Source organism: Mus pahari, chromosome 13 (assembly GCF_900095145.1).
Source record: "Mus pahari chromosome 13, PAHARI_EIJ_v1.1, whole genome shotgun sequence".
Classification (NCBI taxonomy): domain Eukaryota; kingdom Metazoa; phylum Chordata; class Mammalia; order Rodentia; family Muridae; genus Mus; species Mus pahari.
In genome coordinates, this window is record NC_034602.1 from 94,756,396 (window position 1) to 94,766,580 (window position 10,185).

The following is a 10,185-nucleotide window of genomic DNA, read 5'->3' on the forward strand; positions in this document are numbered from 1 at the left end:
CGAGACATGGTTTCTCTGTGCAGTCCTGGCTGTCCTGGAACTCACTTTGTAGACCAGGCCGGCCTTGAACCCAGAAACCCGCCTGCCTCTGCCTCCCGAGTGCTGGGATTAAAGGTGTGCGCCACCACGCCCGGCTAAGACACAATTCTTACTGAATTTATATAATGTTTATAGCTGTGTCTGTAAAGCTAAACTGTATTTCACAAGAAGCGAAACTGGAAACAGATCTGAAGTCTGAAGCCTATAGTAAGAAGAAAGGCCATGGAGGCTCTCATTTAAAAGTAGAACCAATACAGCAGTGTCCAGAAGAAAAAAATCAGGCAGTATCCATTGATGCTGAGAAAGAAACCATGTTACTTGATCATTTACTAGATGTGTTTAATAGAAAAGGAAATGATGCCTTATATCTATAAATGATGATACTCTATTGGAAACAAAATCATAATTTTGTTTATCATTAATTAAATTTTAGTAAAACAAAATTTTAGTCTTAGTAAGCAAGCGTTAAACTCAGTGACACCATAAGGAAAAATACCTGTTGGTTTGAAATTAACATCTTCATCCATCTTTATCAGGTCTAGTGATGATAAATCTTTCAGATTCTTCAAACATAATTCTGTTCAATTATAGAAAACAGATTTTTAAGTTTAGTAAAATAAGAAATAAATGAAAATTAAAATTACTATTAAATATATTGAAGATGTCTGCTATAGCATTATTGTTCTGGAAGAACTGGAGCCTTTTAAATAGCAAGAAAAAAACTCGGGAAACAACATTCAATTAATATGTTAAATACCATTCAGCACTTGAGACATCTGAAATTATATATATATATATATATATATATATATATATATATACACACATATGTATATATGTATATATACACACACATATATATATATATATAGTTTATATAAAATTAATTCTCAAAAAATAATAAAACATGAAAAAAATTACACATACACATTGGAAAACTAAAGAATTGAGGCTGAAGTACTTGTTCCAGGTCTAAGGAACTGTTTTGTTATTTATTCTCCACTATGGCATTGTTTTTCTTCTAAACTTTTATCAAACATAAAATAGCACAAAATGATACTGGCTGACACCAGAATTCAAAGGGCTACTCCTGATGGCTCCAGATCAAAGAAATGCACAGGCATGTAGATAGGATCCAGAAAAGTAATAGAACTTACTCAGTAAAGATACACCCCCAAGGAGGAAACAGGCTTGGGGGGGGGGGAGTATAACAGCTCCTCTGCCTGGCTTTACAGGGGGCTGGGTCTCTCCCTCATGTGCATAGTGGAGCCCAGGGCCCTCTCTCTCATTTGCATAATGGAACCCAAGGCATGCTCTATCTGTTGCACGTAGTTCCACATACAACTTCACATGTGCCATTAACATCTTAACTCTCCATCCAGAGGTGTGTGTTAGCATCATATTGAGCCATTTGCTGCTCTCTATACTTCTGTGTGGTTTGAGAGGACTGCAGATGCCCTCAGCAGAAGGGGTCACTACTGCTTCCTCTTTGCCACACTAATTTCTCATAGTTGCCTTAATGAGGTCTATACAAGGTTCGTGGACCTCACTTACTGCCCATTCTCTTGCTTCCAAAGTATAGAATCAAAGAGTTTTATGAATTTGTTCTCAAACTCGTCAGTCTTACCCTTCGTCCTGTTTGCCACTTTATTGAAATAATCACTTAATTTTTTTTCTAGCTGATGCTTTTTACATTTTTATTTCTATCTCTCTGAAGAAGCTGCCTTGTGTGTCTTCAGAAACCTCTGAAGAGGAATCAATACAAACCCATGCGAGTAACTGACAGGAGCTAGTAAACACCTTCCAGTCATACCCTACTGCTTACTGTCCTCAGAGCCCTGTGCCAGCCCAGAAGGGAGACAGTTTCCAGCAGAGCGGGCAGTACACCCTGCCCGATCCTACAGAGGAGCAAATCATAGAGGTCCTTACAGTCCTCATAAGGAGCAGGGCCATGAAGTCAACTTGGCACAGCTAAACACATTTGATACTTATGGCTCTTACATATTTTCTAATTACCCACTAATCGGTCACTTGATCAGGGAAGATTTTTGCTATCCTATATACTGAACATCACTCTAAGGTTTAAGTTTATAGTGGACAGTACACATTTCTTCATATATGTAGAACTTATATTTTAATGAAAAACCAATCCACACATAATACATTTTGGGTGTTGGAAACTACTAAAAAACCTAAAGCGGAGAAAGGTTTTTTAAAAAAACGAATAGTTTTTTAAACACTTAACTAAGGTTTGTACGCATTTCTAATTTAGCCATATAAATATATAATTTCTGTATAAAATATAGATATCCCTAATTTTCACAATAAAGGCATTTGTCCAAGGTTAAGAAAAAAATCGTAATAATTACAACATGAAAGTAATTTAATTTTTTTTTTTTAAAGATTTATTTATTTATTATAAGTAAGTACACTGTAGCTGTCTTCAGACACTCCAGAAGAGGGAGTCAGATCTTGCTAAGGATGGTTGTGAGCCACCATGTGGTTGCTGGGATTTGAACTCTGCACCTTAGGAAGAGCAGTCGGGTGCTCTTACCCACTGAGCCATCTCACCAGCCCCAAGTAATTTAATCTTTAAGTGAAGATAGATGTAAGTAGAACAGCAAGGAAGAGCTCTCTGACAGGGAGGTATTTGAACAGAGACTTAAATGAAATAAATGTGCAAGCCATGTACAATACTTGAGAATGTTCCAAGAGCAAGGAACAGATGATGACACGACCCTGAGTGACAATGAGCACACTGTAACCACCTAGTGACAATCAACACACTGAAGCTAACAGTGACAATGAGCACACTGTAGCTAACATAGGGACAATGAGAGCCCTGTAACTAACTAGTGACAATGGGCATACTGTAACTAACATACAAGGACCAATTTAGAGGTAAGAAATAAAATAGAGAAAGGGACAAGAAATGAAGTCAGAGACAGAGGCAGGAGCTGTGTGCTGTACCTTGTAGGCACTGTGAAACCTTGCATTTTATTCTCGTGGTTACTGTACCACTCTTAGAGGCTACGGAGCAAGAAGCACAATCAGGCTTGGAGCAGCAAGCCCTGTGCTGCTGTCTTTCCTTCAAGGGAGAAGGTTCAGAAGGCAGTAGCCTAGCCCACTTGGACCTGAGGGAGCGCAGAGCCTCAAATGGCTACCCTGGCCTTCAGCCTCTGTCCTTTCTAGTTACTTTATCTCTGTATTTTTATTTGCCACATATAACTATTCAGAGAACAAATTAAAATTAATGTTCTGGATCCAAAATTCTTTATTTTTGCTGAAAGTCTCAATACAATGAAGACACAGCAATACTGAATTGTAATAAGTGCTTTTTGAATTTTTATACTTTAAAAGATACTTAGTGAAGGATTAAAATTGAAGTTTGAAAGGGAATATTGCACAGATTTGAATGAGAATAATTCCAAAATCCAAAATTATCCAAAATTATATTTTCAATTAAAATTAACCTAAAAAAAGGAAAAAAGTATTTAATTTATGGGCAGTGTTTTCAGAGATCAAGGTCATTAAAAAAAAAAACAATCAAAATAAAGCCAAGTTAACATTTTACACAAAAGCAGATATTCTGAAAGAATTAATCAATAAATACAGAAAACTATACATACCAAATTTTGTACATAAAAAATGAATGGTTTTCCAGACAAGTTTACTTTTTAAAATAATTTACAAAAATATATTCTTTTTTCTTTAGTAACTAATATTTTTCATCAAAATTTATACTACATATATAGATATTAGAAGGAAATGCATCTAACCTTGTAATTTTGCTTCAATTCCATCTTTGTTCAATCCAGATGAAAAACCTGTGTAAGTGATTAAATGTTTATTTAAAAAATCAGAGTGTATTTAATTTTATTCTTTATCAGGCTCAATTTAAACCTCACATAAAAATCGCATCTATATTTCATATACATTAATAGCAGTTTAATGGGCTCAAAAAGGCTTCACTATTCATAGAACACAACCACTATCTTGAAATCTTTTCAACTGACTATATTTTGTTTTCTTAACCTGTATTAACCAATCAGAAACTATTGAGCAAGAACCATGTAGAATCCATTTAAAGATCTATTTTATTATATTTAGTTATGTCTGAATGTCTGTGTGGGGCTAAGTGTACTTGAGGCAGGTGTATATAGTCAAAATTTGGAAATGATCTATATGCCTATCCACAAATAGTTGGCTGAGATGTGGTCTATTAATACAACTGGGTCTATAATGTAATAACAAAAGGAATTTGAAGCAATCCCATGAACATTATGAATTAAAAGACACTGAAGAAGAAAAGGAAATACTTCTGTTTACATCAAATTCAAGAAATATAACATGAGCATACTTGTGGAAAACCTTCTACATACTGGATGTGGGTATCTGTGTCTATGTGTATATACTTAATTTAACTTTTATACCTAAGATTTCTGTCACTTACTGTGATAATACAATATAAAAAATTCACTACAAAATAAATTACTCACAAGGAGAAAGAAGTGCAAATTGCAGCATAGATGAATTTTGCACGACACTGATAGAAAGATACAAGTATACACCCCATAGGGTATATGTGAATATAGTACTCTCAAGAACTGCTGACAACCATGTAAGCCACTAAGGACAATAATTTAACAATAGGCACTACATTTTAAAATGATGTACCCTCTGACCTAGAAACTTCATATCAACTGGAACTGCTTAGACATGTCAGGTGGAGCTGGTTAAGAGCTCACCTTCTCTTGCAGAGGGTCTGAGTTTGGTTCCCAGAACCCAGGTCAGCAGCTCACACCTGCCTGTAACTCTAGCTCTAAGGGAGGTGGAGACAGGAGGATGACTAGGTGAGAAAGCTCGAGGTGCAGGTTCAGTTAGAAACCATCCCTCAAAGGGGTACACCGATTGACAGAGGAGGACATGTGGTGCTTTCTTCTCGACCCCATTCACCAGACATATATACACAAATAAACAAGTAAAATAAATCCTTAGGTATTTATTTTAAAAACAGAATATGTTATGGCTCAGTTTTACAACTCCTCGGTAAATAACCAAGGGATGCTTAGTCAGCATACTCCACAGGGATGCATGCCCAGCCATGGACATTGCTGCATTGCTCACAATAGAAAGAAAGTGAACCAGTCTAAATGTTTGCCAACAGATGAACGGATAAAAAAATGGGCATATGGATACAATGAATTTTTTTCTAGCCATTTAGAAAAATGAAATCATGAGCTATTCCGAAAAATAAATGGTAATGAAGATCATTATGATAAGAGAAATAAGCCAGACTCATGTATGTAATCCAGTGTATGTGGGTGTGCATGTGTGTGTGCATGTGTGTGCGTGTGTGTGTGTGTGTGCGTGTGCGCGTGTGCGTGTGTGTGTGTGTGTGTGTGTGTGTGTGTGTGTGTGATGTGAAAGAAGACTCTGAGAAAAGGAGACCTGAAGGATGATGGAGAGGGTAATGGGTCAGGTGACATAATGCAGAAGGGAGCGTGTTTGTGGGGATCTGACGGTCCAGTCACAGGGGACTGTGGAGGGAGGGAAAGCAGTAGGAGGACATAAACATAAGAAAGTACAACAACAGACAAGATGAAAATGTCACAGTGAAGCCTATCACTTTATACGCTAGCCTAAAACTTAAACAGAAACCCTCCAAAATATACTAGGGGGAAACTACAAAGAAAGGTGCAGAACAATAGTGGCATAAGGCTCTGAAGCTGAGAGGCTAGGGCAGGGGGTTTCTGTGATTCATGGTTTGCCAAGGCCACACAGCAACTGAACTCAGTTCCTCTCCCCTGCAGGTGGCCAGGACTAACTTGTTTTAAAGTAAGTGACGTGTGATTACAGTTACAAACAAGAAAATGCAGCTTTTATTTAGCCAGCCTGTCTTTCATTACTTTTCCTGCAGGAGGAGAGATGCAGGAAAAGTCCACACTGGAAACAGGAAGCCTCAGCCAAGGGCTGTGTGCCAGCCTTTGGGGTGAGCCAGCAAGCCCTGCCAGGCCTTCAGGTCACTGCGGCTTGGTTGACATGCTGCCAGCATCTCAAGAGAGACTGATCCAGACCTACTAGCTGAGACGCTTGCGTTCAGAAACTGCATGAGATAAACGGCGGGTGTTCAAGATGTGTTTTAAGCAATTTGTTAGAAAACTAGTACAATGGGACATTGTTTGCATAAAATGGAAAATTACACCTTATTTGCTTTCATTTTATGATTTGCTTTGTGTTCATGCAAATTGGAAAATGAACAGCTACAAATTTAGAATGAGAGGGAAGCTGAATGATAAGTATGAGAAAGATTCAAAACTTTAAAGCTTTAACTTATGCTAATTTAGTTTATGTACTTAATATTTTTTCTTCCACTGAGTCTATTTTTTAAGTGTTGATTTTAAAGCTTATTAAAAGACTAGGAGTAGAACAGTGTGTTCTCATTTTGCCTAATCTTACCTCTGAATATATTAGTGACGGCTACTATTTTTTTCTGTTGGTTATTAGTTTCTGTAATCTATTCTGTAACAGTATAAATAAAAACCCTGATGGTTTGAAAAACAATCACTATATTTCCAGGTCAAAGTAACAAACCATAGTGAGATGGGTTTTTCAGAGCTCTGATATACAGCATTGTTGATCGGATCCAGTCCAGAGCAATGTTCACGTCGGTGATGGTGTGCAGCACTATTTCTGCATTTAAATGTTCAATAAGATGTCTGTGCAAACTAATGGGGGGGGAAAACTCTGCATGATTAATGTGAATTTCAAAAACATAAATCTTACTTTTAAGCTCTAATAATATACATGTTAGTTGCTACTTTAATAATTAATGAAAAAATTTCAAAAATATAAGAAAATCTTTAAAAGGCAGTTGAAGATCTTAAAGAATTGAGGTTTCTCCTTACTTCACAGTTCTCGACGTGTTTTTGCAAAGGTCACTGTGATGACAGTAGTGTGGATTCTATCCTACTTTACCAAAGATAAGTACTTTGAGTACCTTAAACTTTATTTTATAATGAGAGAGAATAATATCTGGGATGGTTTTCAGTGTGCCATATTTCTCTTATTAAAAGTTAGTAATTACAAAATTAATTTTTGTAAGTTATAATATAGTAATAATTAACAAGACCTTATTACCTTTTTAGGAGTTTTAGAACAAAGATATTTACTATTGTGTGCTAAAAATCACCTCTAGATAATTCTGTTGTCTTTAATTCCTAAAATTACATAAGTTTTACAGTTAAATTGTTAGACTATTTCAAGCAAATGACCTTAGGAAATCCGCAAACCAATCTCCTTTGTGTACACTAAAGGGACCAAACCACAGCAGTCTAATTTCCTTTTGGACTGCTCTGTTACCTGCTCTCTACAGCGTCGTTACAAGCTAGCATCCGAATGTACTTCTCTCTTGTACTTAATCGAGTCATAATAACTGCCGTAGCTGTGGTGTCAAACTGCAACAGAACACAGGGTTGGAAAGGTTAGAGCACACATAGGGCAGAGTCTCCCTCAGAACTTTCATTTCACACTGAATTTTAATATTAACAAAAAGTTTAATTTTAAAAAGTCTCCCAAGTATAACTGTAATATCACTTTTGTTTCAATATAACTCAATTTTGACAATATTAAAGTAAAAATAAATCTTTGTAAACTGAATTAAAAATTTAAGATTTAATGTAGTTTTCATATATGCTGATAAGCTAAAGTCATTCTAAAAGGAGGGAATCTCATTTAAGAAATGGGATGAGGAACTGTCAGACGGTGGACTGGATAATGAGTAGACTGTAAAAAAAAGATTAAAGATAATTTAAAAAAGAATACATAACATCACAAATAAAGATATACTAGAGATAAGTTCTCTTTCATCCCCCAAGTATTGAAGTAAACAAGAAAACAAAAGTAAAGTGGGGGTGGGGGGAGGCAGGACTGTAGGCAAGCCTGTAGGGCATTTTCTTAATTAGTAACTGATGGGGTAGGGCCCAGCCCATTGTGGGTGGGGCCATCCCTGGGCTGTGGTCCTGGGCTCTATAAGAAAGCAAGCTGAGCAACCCATGGGGTGTAAGCCAGTAAGCAGCACCCACCCTCCATAGCCTCTGCATCAGCTCCTGCCTGCAAGTTCCTGCCCTGTGTGAGTTCATGCCTTGACTTCCATTAATGATAGACTAATGTGGAAGTGTAAACCAAATAAACCCTTTCCTCCCCAACTTGCTTTTGATCAAAATGGTATTTCATCACAGCAGTAATAACCCTAACTACAACACTGTATAATTTGATAGATTTAATTTATCCCCTAAAATTAAAAACTTGTATGACATAACATTTTTATACTTTGAAAATTATTTTCTTCCAGGATGTTCTTTTAGTATCTATACAAATGACTTCCTCATTCACTTTGTCAGACTTATTTCGAGATAAATATGGATTGACTTTTAATTATAACATTTAATGCTACAACCCCGGGATGTTACCTGTTCTGTAACTCACAACAGCCCTTCACAATGAAAAACTGCCTGTTCAAAATGCCCAGACTACCTGACATGAGGCTAATGCCTATAATCTTAGTATTTAAGAGGCAAAAACAGAAAGACGGCAAGTTTGAGTTCAGCCTTGGCTACATATAGAGATCCAGTTTCTAAAATAAACATAAAAATGACAAAACATCTTTATTCAAATAACAATGTAAGGTGGAAAGACCCTTTAAAATTCCTTTAACACTACTCTCCTCCACAGAGAACAGCTTAGACAAAGCTGGAATGTGAAGTGTATATATCCCAGCTACTGAATCTTTTTATGTTTATTCCACTACTAAAGTTGATTCTTGATGGCTCAGTGGGTAAGAGCACCTGACTGCTCTTCCAAAGGTCCAGAGTTCAAATCCCAGCAACCACATGGTGGCTCACAACCATCTGTAACAAGATCTGGCTCCCTCTCCTGGAGTGTCTGAAGACAGCTACAGTGTACTTACATATAATAAATAAATAAAACTTTAAAAAAAAAAAAAAGTTGATTCTTAAATTACATTATTTTTCAATCTAATTTGAAATGCAAATTAAAACTACACAACCCCCCTTCTTTGCTATATTTAGAATGTCAAAAACAAAGGAAGAGGAAAGCTAATGTCCCTTACCTGGGGTCTGCCAGCTCTCCCAATCATCTGTAGGATGTCAGTCTCGCTGTACTCTTCAAACACACCTCCACTGTAGTGCATGGTAGACTTTATAACGACCAGGTGAGCCGGCAAGTTCACGCCCATAGCTAGAGTACTGGTAGTGACTATCAGAGTGAGGGATAACCAAGCCTTATAACTTAATTGTCCTGGGAAAATATTTGCTTATAAAACATATGCTGATAAAAATGAACTAAAAACTCTTAAGAAATTTAGGAAAAGGCATAGAAAACTTTGTAATATAAAATAATAATGTACCCTAAAAACAAAACAGCTAATAAGTTTTTTTTCAAATTGCCCTATGTTCAATAAAATGATAATTATATCTTACCAAAAAATTTAATGTAATATGGATGCACAGTTTTTTTTAAGTTCTTGGAAGAAATTAATTAGAATATTTAAGCTTTTTTCTCTTAAAATACTTTTTCAAAGTATTTTTACTATCTGTAAGAAATATGTTTTACTTACAAAGAACGGGTAGATCCCCAGAGGTAAACAACCCTTCAACCAGCTTTCTGTCTGACAGCTCCATTCCAGCGTGATGGTAACCAACACCATAGACCAAGGCATCTATAGTAGGAATGCACTGCCTGTCAGCCTCTGCTACCATGTCACCAGCACTGACCCCTGCTGTCTGTATTTAAAGTCATCTGTAGGCAGGAGGTGTGGCTCCACAGTACAGGGCTTGACTAGGCACCCCTGAAGATCCAGGTTCAGTTTCCAGAACAAAAAAAGGAAACCTGTCTTTAAACCTACCTTTCAGCTTTGAATCCCTTATAGAATATGCAGACTTCTGCAACCTATTAAAATATAAAATTAATGTTATTCTCTGTAACATCAGGAAATTCTGAAATAGTTTATTATTTTAAAAAGAGATTTTTCACAACACCATCATCCGAAAGCTATCTTTTGTTTTGTTTTGTTTTGTTTTTCGAGACAGGGTTTCTCTGTGTAGCTCTGGCTGTCCTGGAACTCAC

The 10,185-nt window shown here is 36.4% G+C and overlaps 1 protein-coding gene across 1 annotated transcript in view; it reads right to left on the reverse strand.

Moving 5' to 3' along the window:
- Hfm1 (helicase for meiosis 1) overlaps window positions 1-10,185 on the reverse strand; it is a 79,568-nt gene that overhangs the window by 40,275 nt on the left and 29,108 nt on the right. Inside the window, exons 14-20 of the mRNA XM_021211113.2 lie at window positions 9,965-10,008; window positions 9,677-9,778; window positions 9,170-9,315; window positions 7,402-7,496; window positions 6,634-6,767; window positions 3,819-3,866; window positions 536-616 (exon numbers count right to left, since the gene is read on the reverse strand). Coding sequence (XP_021066772.1) covers window positions 536-616; window positions 3,819-3,866; window positions 6,634-6,767; window positions 7,402-7,496; window positions 9,170-9,315; window positions 9,677-9,778; window positions 9,965-10,008 — 650 coding nt within the window. The remainder of the gene's footprint in view (window positions 1-535; window positions 617-3,818; window positions 3,867-6,633; window positions 6,768-7,401; window positions 7,497-9,169; window positions 9,316-9,676; window positions 9,779-9,964; window positions 10,009-10,185) is intronic.